Genomic DNA, 9,835 nt, shown 5'->3' with positions numbered 1-9,835 from the left:
GATGAATTTCGAAATTGAATAAGAAGTGCAATTACGGATTTTTAGTGGAATAATTCGTAATTAATTATGGTGGATATTAATTTCGAAAATTATAAATTAATTCCATAATTGAAGCCTTGTTAATTAAATTTTGTGGTCCCTACTGTGCCTAATAATAGGAAATGAAGGAATTCTTTTTCTGGTGGAAAAGAAAACCCAACAGGTTTTGGAAAATGGTTTTAACCCTTAAAACTTGTGCTATAAATACATAAAGTTTTCCATCCAGAGGAGAGAGGGATGGTGGCCGAAATCTTCAGCCATATTTTCCTAGAAATTTCGCCCACACGAAATTGTTGTTTTTCGGGTATTATTTGGGTAACACAGTAGAAGACCGTGGAACGTTCGAGGATCATGATTGTGCGGGTGATGGAGATTCCATTGAGAAGTTATGGAACTGAAGGCTCACGTGATAGAAGAGATATGTTCACGCTTCAAGAGGTAACCCGTGAAATCCCGCGTATACTAGTTGTCTAGATTACATGTGATTTTGATACTGGGATTGCTTCCGCTGCTTATTATAATCCATGAATAATTTCTGGGGTAATATCGATGTAACAATAATATACGCGAGAGCACATGTACTAACATAACATGAGGTTAAACGTTGTTATTAGGTTAAAACCATTAAGGGATGCCTTGTTTAGTAAGTAACTATAGTTGGATACCTAGAGATTAATTATTGAATGCTACTGGTTAACTCCCTCTTTTCCTCTTAGCCACAAAATTTTCCAATTCTTTTTTTCTTTTCATGCAAATTTTTCCATTTCTGGCTAATCATGATAGTCAATCCCTTTCGTTATTACTTTGAGTATATTTTATTAATTTTCACTCAAACTACAGATTTTCAGTTTCCACTTATGACATTGAAATAGACTTGTTTAACCGCTCTAAGAATAATTAACAACTGATAATTCAAGCTTTTCTATATTCGAATTAACCTGTTTGAGAGTTTTCTTGCTTCTTGGCCACTCTCCCAAACCATGCATGCATGCACTTCTTTTAGTAAACTTCTGTATTTTTCTTTGTCATATAATTTCATTTCTCACAGGCGAGTAGAGCGGAGCATCACCGGGTGCATCAAGCCATATTTCCAGGTTCTTTCCATCGGGAGTTGGTACCTCCCGTTTTCTTGTCTCTTTCTCTATGTTAGTTAATTTGTGACTATCTAGTTAGCATCACTTTAAGCATATTATTAGAATACTTGTAGTTGCAACCGGTTATTTTTCTAGTTTGGGTCCGTGTTAGTGTCTTCCGGAGTTTGCCGTAGGTATAGTGGCTGTGGTGTGGGATGGTAGAGTAAGGTCATGTCCTCGAGGGGTGCCGGGGGTGAGAAAGGGGGTGGGAGGGGGTCAGGTGTTGGGACGAGAGGAAAGGAGGGTAAGGGGAAAGAGGGAGCTTGTAGATTGAGGATCGGGTCGTGGAACATAGGCACGCTGACGGGTAAGTCTATTGAGTTGGCAAAGATTCTCCAGAAGAGAAAGGTTAATATAGCTTGTGTCCAGGAGACTAGGTGGGCAGGGTCGAAGGCGAGAAATGCGGACGGGTATAAGTTGTGGTACTCTGGAGTCGTGAAGGGTAAGAATGGAGTGGGTATCTTGGTGGATAGGGATCTTAGAGAGTCTCTGGTTGAGGTTAGGCGAGCAAATGATAGGCTAATGTTTATTAAGTTGGTGACTGGTGAGTTCACCCTCAATGTAGTTAGCGTTTACGCGCCACAAGCGGGCTTGGATGAGGAGGTTAAGTGGCGCTTTTGGGAGGGCTTGGACGAGATTGTGCGTAGTATTCCACCTACTGAAAGGTTATTTATTGGAGGGATTTTAATGGCCATATTGGGGCGGCTGCTGGTAGTTATGGCGAGGTGCATGGTGGTTTTGGCCTTGGGGATAGGAACGGAGGAGGTACTTCGCTGTTAGACTCCGCTAAGGCTTTCAAGCTGGTGACTGCGAACTCGACTTTTCCGAAGAGGGAGGAGCATCTGGTTACTTTTCGAAGTTCGGCGGTGAAGACTCAGATCGATTACCTTCTCCTCAGAAGGTGTGATAGAGGGTTGTGCAAGGATTGCAAGGTTATCCCGGGAGAGACCCTCGCGACTCAGCATAGGCTCTTAGTGATGGACATCGGCATTATGATGAAGAGGAAGAAGAGGTATGCTCGTGGCCGACCGAGGATTTGATGGGGAGCTTTAACCAAGGATAAAGCCCAGGAGTTGGAGGGGAGGTTATCCGCTATGGGAGCTTGGTGGAGTAATGGAGACGCGAGCACTATGTGGTCAACGATGGCGAACTATGTGAGGGAGGCGGCGAGAGAGGTGCTAGGTGTATCGAAGGGTTTTTCTGGCAGGCACCAAGGAGACTGGTGGTGGAATGACATAGTCCAAGGTAAAGTGGAGGCGAAGAAGGTAGCGTACGCGAAGTTGGCAGGGAGCACAAGCGAGAAGGAGAGGAGAGCGAATAGAGAGAGGTACAAAGTGGCTAGGAAGGACGCAAAGCTGGCGGTCACGGAGGCTAAGAATGCAGCATTTAGCCGTCTATACGAGGAATTAGGGGAGAAAGGCGGGGACAGGAAGTTGTTTCGGCTGGCTAAAGCGAGGGAGAGGAAGGCCCAGGATCTGGACCAAGTAAGGTGCATCAAAGACGAGGATGGGAGAGTCCCAGATTAAGCAGAGATGGCAGGCGTACTTTTATGGTCTTCTAAATGAGGAGGGGGACCGGGATATAGCGCTAGGGGACTTGGGGCACTCGGAGAGTCTCCGCAATTTTAGGTATTGCAGGCGCATTAAGGTGGAGGAGGTCGTGGGGGCTTTGCGTAAGATGAGTAGGGGTAGAGCGACCGGGCCAGATGAAATTCCGGTTGAGTTTTGGAAGTATGTGGGTAGAGCAGGATTGGAATGGCTGACTGGGTTGTTCAATGTAATTTTTAGGACGAAGAGGATGCCGAAAGAATGGAGGTCGAGTACAGTGGTACCGTTGTACAAGAATAAAGGTGATATCCAGTGTTGTAACAATTATAGGGGTATCAAGTTACTTAGCCATACCATGAAAGTCTGGGAGAGGGTGGTGGAGGTGAGGGTGGTGGAGGTGAGGGTGAGGAAGACGACATCTATATCCGACAATCAGTTTGGGTTCATGCCGGGCCGCTCCAATACGGAAGCTATCCACCATATTAGGAGGTTGGTGGAACAGTACAGGGATAAGAAGAAGGATCTGCACATGGTGTTTATTGACTTGGAGAAAGCGTATGACAAGGTTCCTAGGGAGGTGCTCTGGAGATGTCTTGAGGCGAAGGGCGTGCCGGTAGCCTACATAAGAGCGATCAAGGACATGTATGTGGAGCTAAGACTAAGGTTAGGACTGTGGGAGGCGACTCGGAGCATTTCCCGGTTGTTATGGGATTACACCAAGGCTCTGCGCTTAGCCCGTTCTTATTTGCCTTGGTGATGGATGCTCTGACACACCATATTCAAGGGGAGGTGCCATGATGCATGTTATTTGCTGATGACATAGTTCTAATTGACGAGACGAGGGCCGGTGTTAACGAGAGATTGGAGGTTTGGAGATAGACTCTCGAGTCTAAGGGTTTCAAATTGAGCAGGTCTAAGATAGAGTACCTGGAGTGCAAGTTTAGCGCTGAGTCGAGGGAAGTAGGCGGGGACGTGAGGCTTGGTCACAGGTCATCCCTAAGAGAGATAGCTTCAAGTACCTTGGGTCGGTGATTCAGGGGGACGGAGAGGTCGACGAGGACATCACTCACCGCATAGGGGCGGGCTGGATGAAATGGAGGCTTGCATCTGGAGTCTTGTGTGACAAGAAAGTGCCACCGACACTCAAAGGTAAGTTTTATAGAGCTGTGGTTAGACCGGCCATGTTGTATGGAGCAGAGTTTGGCCGGTTAAGAACTCCTATATCCAGAGGATGAAAGTAGCAGAGATGCGGATGCTGAGGTGGATGTGCGGGCACACTAGGATAGACAAGATTAGGAATGAAGATATTTGGAAGAAGGTGGGCGTCGCCCCTGTGGATGACAAGATGCGGGAAGCGAGGCTCAGATGGTTCGGGCACGTGCAGAGGAGAAACCTTGATGCACCGGTGAGGAGGTGTGAGCGGTTGGCCGTGGTGGGTACGAGAAGAGGTAGAGGGAGACCTAAGAAGTATTGGGGAGAGGTGATCAGGCAGGACATGGTACGACTGCAGATTTTCGAGGACATGGCCCTTGATAGGAAGGCTTGGAGGTCAAGCATTAGGGTTGTAGGATAGGGGTAGTAGATCTTTCCTTACTTCATACCGGGGTTGAGGCGGGGTTGGATTAGGGTTGACCCTAGATGGCTTGCAGTTTATGTTGAACCCACACTATTCTTGCTGTTTAGCTTAGATGCCTTAAGACTACTGTTATTGCATGTCATTCATCTTTTGGTTTTTATGCTTCTGTTACTATAACGGTTTCTACTGGAGTTACTAATGAATTCTCTTTTCTTATTTTTTTTTTTTTATTTTCGTCTTTCTGAGCCGAGGGTCTATCGGAAACAGCCTCTCTGCCCTATCGGGGCAGGGGTAAGGTCTGCGTACACATTACCCTCCGCAGATCCCACTATGTAGGATTTTACTGGGTAGTTATTGTTGTTGTTGTACTAGTAAAACAGTTAGTATATGGGGTCAAGGAACTTGAATCAGGTTAGCCTCCTCTTACATTTACCCTAAAAAGAAAGTAATAAATCCAAGTTACTTTAAGAATCTGTCGACATGCATCTTACTAATAATCTAGTGAATTGAATTTATTTTTTTTATTTGAATAATTGCAATTGACAAAAGGGTGCTATTTTAATTTCCCCAAGTGGGTTGTTAAATTTTATTTTCTTTTTTCCTGACATAAAACTAGAATTTCACACAAACATTCGAATAATTATTAGCCAAATTGAATTTTAATACAAGGGAAATTATTACAAAGCAAAAAAGAATAAAGTAACGACCCTTAGATATTTTATATATTGAGTTTCGTAATAAAATGAATAAGGAACTCGCCCGTAGTATATAGAAAGTTTACTGGATATTTTAACCGTTATCAATATGATTAATTATGAAAATAGTCAGACTTTAAAATTACTCGAAAGTATGGTTGGACCAACAGCCTAATTATATTAAGCAAGTCAGTATGAGTGATAGTCACCTTCTATAAGTAACCTTAATGACCAAACCCTTAAAAGTATATATAAACCAAAAGAGTTCATATTTCAACACATTAAATCCTCACCAAGAAAACAGAAGCAAAGTATTTGAAGATGGTGTCATTTTTCCTAAAGAGTTCTATGTTTTTACTTATTATAACTTTCTGGGCATTAACTGATCATAAGCTAGCACTTGCAAAGCATGCAGGCAAAATGACCAGACAATACAAGTTTAATGTACGCAGTACTAGTGCCCTATAACTTTTCATATTCTTTATATTTTGTTGTTTTTCCCCCCTTTTATTTACACTTTATATGTTACTACAGATTCAAATGAAAAATGTTACAAGATTATGTCAAACAAAGAGCATTGTGACAGTCAATGGCCAACTTCCAGGACCTACAATTACTGCAAGAGAAGGAGAGAGACTTCTCATTAAGGTTGTTAACCATGTTCAGTACAATATCTCTATTCACTGGTATGTAACTAAGTCTTAGCAATTAATATTCATGACAAGTTAATTTTGATTATTCCACTACCGGTGTGAACTATAGGTCACGGGTTCGAACCGTCAAAACAGCCATCAATGCTTGCATTAGGGTAGGCTGTCTATATCACCCCCTTTGGGGTGCGGCCAGTGGCGTAGCCACATACATTGAAGGGTGGTCAACCGAACAATGGCCTCATCGAAAAATTATATTGTGTATATAGAAACTTATATTGTGTATATAGGTCAAAATCTTATTTTTATGTGTGTATTAAATTTTGAACACCCTTAGCGAAATTTCTGGATTCGCCACTGAGTGCGGCCCTTTTCCGGATCTTGTGTGAAAGCGGGATGCCTTGTAGTTTGATATGTTATACAAGTTTGTGTAATTATCTTATAATACGTGAAATGCATGACAGGCATGGAGTGAGACAATTAAGAAGTGCATGGGCAGATGGACCAGCTTATATTACACAATGCCCTATTCAAAATGGCCAAAGCTATGTATACAATTTCACTCTCACTGGGCAAAGGGGAACATTGTTTTGGCATGCTCACATCTCATGGCTGAGAGTTACAGTCTATGGAGCTATTATTATCCTTCCCAAGAAAGGCGTCCCTTATCCTTTTCCTCAACCCTTCAAAGAAGTTCCTATCATTTTTGGTACACAACTTTGATTTTGTATCTATATTTGTGTTGCTCGGGCTTTCCAAAATTATTAGTGCCACATTCATGTCAGATCCTCCAAAACAGTACTAATTTTGGTGGAACTGACACGCACAATATTCTTGAATAGTCAGTACAACATAAAAAGGATTCACTCGTTTCATGATTATATTACTGTCACGATAATAAAATTTTATGTGTCCTCCTTGTGTTTGGATTGTAGGTGAATGGTGGAATGACGATACAGAGACAAATATCAATCAAGCCCTCCAAACTGGAGGAGCTCCAAATATTTCGGATGCTCATACTATCAACGGTCTTCCTGGACTTTTCTACAATTGCTCCACTAAAAGTAAATAAAAATACTACTCCGTCTTGTTTTACTTTAATTTATATGACATTGTCAGAGTCGGAACCAAGATTAAAGCTTATGGGTTCTAAATTTATCATGGAATTCATATCTTGTCTTAGCTGGGTTCATAATTAAATATTTATACATATTTAATGAATTTTCGTGTACAAATTCAGTAATATTTAAGCAAAAGTGACTGAATTCGGCCGAACCCGTACCACAAAGGCTAGCTCCGCCTCTGGACATTGTTACTATTCGAGAATTTCTTTGACCATAATATTGTATGGCAACCTGATGCACAAGGCATCTCGTGTTCACACAGATCTGAGGAACGGCCGCACCCCAAGAGGTGTGAATGTAAACAGCCTACGCTAATGCAAGCATTAGTGGCTGCTACCACGTCTCGAACCCACGACCTATAGGTCACACATGCAGATAACTTTACGGTTGCTCCGACCTAAGGTTCCCCTTCATTTTCAAAATATGTTTAATTATATTAAAAAGTTGAAATTATATACATGCTTCCTTATCTTCTTTCTAGTTATTATAATGTAATCCCTTAGCATGATCATTACTTGGTCTGATTTTTAATTGCATGAAAAAGTAACTTAGATTTTCACGTTGCAGATACATTCAGATTAAAAGTGAAACCTGGAAAGACATATCTACTGAGATTAATCAACGCTGCACTCGATGATGAGCTATTCTTTAGTATAGCTAACCACACCCTTATTGTTGTAGAAGTTGATGCAGTTTATATAAAACCATTTAAGACAAATATAATTATAATAACTCCAGGCCAAACCACAAATCTCCTACTAAAAACCTTGCCTCGCCACCCTAACGCCACCTTTCTCATGGCGGCGCGGCCGTACTCCTCCGGTCCTGCCGCCTTCGACAATACAACAACCACCGCAATCCTGGAATATGAAAATCAACCATCCACCAAAAAAAGTAACAAATTTCCTGTATTAAGACCTACACTCCCTATTTTCAATGACACAAATTTTGTTGCCAATTTTAGCAAGAAAATCAAAAGTCTAGCAAATGCAAAATTCCCAGCTAATGTTCCAACAAAAGTTGATAGTCGATTTTTCTTCACTGTTGGACTAGGGTTACATCCATGCCCTCAGAACCAAACATGTCAAGGACCAAATAATACAAAATTTGCAGCATCTATTAATAATGTCTCTTTTGTTCAGCCAAATATAGCATTACTTCAAGCTCACTTTTTCAACCAATCAAATGGTGTTTATACTACTGATTTTCCAGCCAATCCACCCTTCAAATTTAATTACACAGGCAACCCACCAACCAATACATTTGTGACAAGTGGCACAAAAGTTGTAGTGCTTCCTTATAATACTAGAGTGGAGTTGGTTTTACAAGACACTAGTATTCTTGGTGCTGAAAGTCACCCTCTTCATCTTCATGGGTTCAATTTTTTTGTGGTTGGTCAAGGATTTGGAAACTATAATCCTAGTCAAGATCCTGCTAATTTCAACCTTGTTGACCCTGCTGAAAGGAACACTGTTGGTGTGCCAGCTGGTGGCTGGGTTGCCATTCGCTTCCTTGCAGACAATCCAGGTAATTTATACTCGTTAAAAAGTAAAAATATTATGGGCTATCCAGTTTTCGGACTGATAATTGAAAAATGACCAGTGTTTTGCCGAAACACGGAAAATTCCAACATAATATGCTGGATTATGGAGCTCATGCGTGTAAACTTCCAGCATATTATGTTGGAACTCCAACGCACGGAAAGTTCCAGCGTAATATACGGGATTATGGAGCTCCTGCATATAAACTTCCAGCATATTATGATGGAACTCCAGTATATTATAAAATTCTAGCATATTATGCTGGAAGCTCATATGTAAAAAATTCGAACTCCAGCATATTATGTTGGAATATTTCCGGATTTTTAAGAGTGTTTTTCTTCAGGTTTATCTTTACATAAAAAGTGGCTAAATTTTGATTACTTTTGAAACTGTGACTATTTCTCAATTACCAGTTGTAAATATGGTTATTTCTGATTATTTTTTTCCCCATTAAAATTGACTTTAAGTTCTATGTACAATGACGCAATATATATTTATATAATTAGGTTAATTATTAGGTAGTTCCAGATAAATCTTTTGATAGGAATAATTAATAATCTAAAAAAATAATCAAGTTAATTTCACAAAATTAATAAAAAACTTGTTCCATTTACAGTATAAAAGAGTGGTTACATTATCAGTAAAATTATACGTGGGAATTGTCTGCCTTATTTTCTCGATAACTAGTTTCCGCTATTATGAGTAGTTGTTTTAATTTTCATTTAGATGGTTTGATTGTGTAAAAATTATATTGCATCGTCCATATATAAAAGCTAAACTCATTTTTCATGAACCAACCAGAATGTTAGGTCCTCTACACATGAAATTTTTAAAACAAGAGCAAGAAAAATTGGTTAGCTTTTTAATGTGAAATTTGAATATTTTATATATAGGAGTATGGTTCATGCATTGTCACCTTGAAGTTCACACAAGCTGGGGACTGAAAATGGCTTGGATCGTAATGGATGGAAAAGGCCGCAAACAGAAGCTTCCTCCTCCACCTGCTGATCTTCCTAAGTGTTAATCCTCTTTAATTTATTTTCTTCATTAATTTTTCGTGTTTTTCTTACATTGCATAATTTATTATTATTGCTAAGTGTGTCTACTATTCTTTGAATTTCTGATTATGCCCCTTGGCTTGTAATGAAATTCAAAGTGAGGAGTCCTTTGCCACAAGTTTTGTAAAAATAAAAGAAATAATCAGTGAATCTTTTACTTTAAGCAATTTATTCCTTTCTCTCCTCTTGCTTGGTCTAATGAGTTCATCACTCGACAACCACGACTCGCAAATTGAACGAGTTACGTACATCGTGAGTTTAATTTTTATGCAAATAGTGTAAAAATTTGTTGAGGCTGGTAGTTAGAAGTGGTTACATAGCTGTGTTAATGAGTTGGCATTAGTGTAGGATTAAGTTGACAAGTTAGTTAGTTAGTTAGTTAGTGAGTCTTGTGTATAAATAGGGAACTTTATTTTCATTTCAGACTTGTAGCTCAATATTGAATCAGTGAGAATGTACTTATTCCTTCTCT

The 9,835-nt window shown here is 40.3% G+C and overlaps 2 protein-coding genes across 2 annotated transcripts; both read left to right on the top strand.

Annotated features, from left to right (window-relative positions):
• LOC109233705 (craniofacial development protein 2-like) lies at nt 1,344-2,212 on the top strand. Its single transcript, XM_019399571.1, has 2 exons — nt 1,344-1,837; nt 1,888-2,212. Exons 1-2 carry the CDS (start codon nt 1,344-1,346, stop codon nt 2,210-2,212), a joined length of 819 nt encoding a protein of 272 aa, XP_019255116.1.
• On the top strand, nt 5,296-9,487 carry LOC109233905 (laccase-4-like). Its single transcript, XM_019399756.1, has 6 exons — nt 5,296-5,434; nt 5,525-5,676; nt 6,105-6,349; nt 6,576-6,704; nt 7,332-8,291; nt 9,199-9,487. Exons 1-6 carry the CDS (start codon nt 5,312-5,314, stop codon nt 9,327-9,329), a joined length of 1,740 nt encoding a protein of 579 aa, XP_019255301.1. The 5' UTR covers nt 5,296-5,311; the 3' UTR covers nt 9,330-9,487.

Source organism: Nicotiana attenuata, chromosome 10, assembly GCF_001879085.1.
Source record: "Nicotiana attenuata strain UT chromosome 10, NIATTr2, whole genome shotgun sequence".
Lineage (NCBI taxonomy): Eukaryota > Viridiplantae > Streptophyta > Magnoliopsida > Solanales > Solanaceae > Nicotiana > Nicotiana attenuata.
Note: the sequence above shows the minus strand (reverse complement) of the source record. Positions and strands in the feature narration are given on the sequence as shown.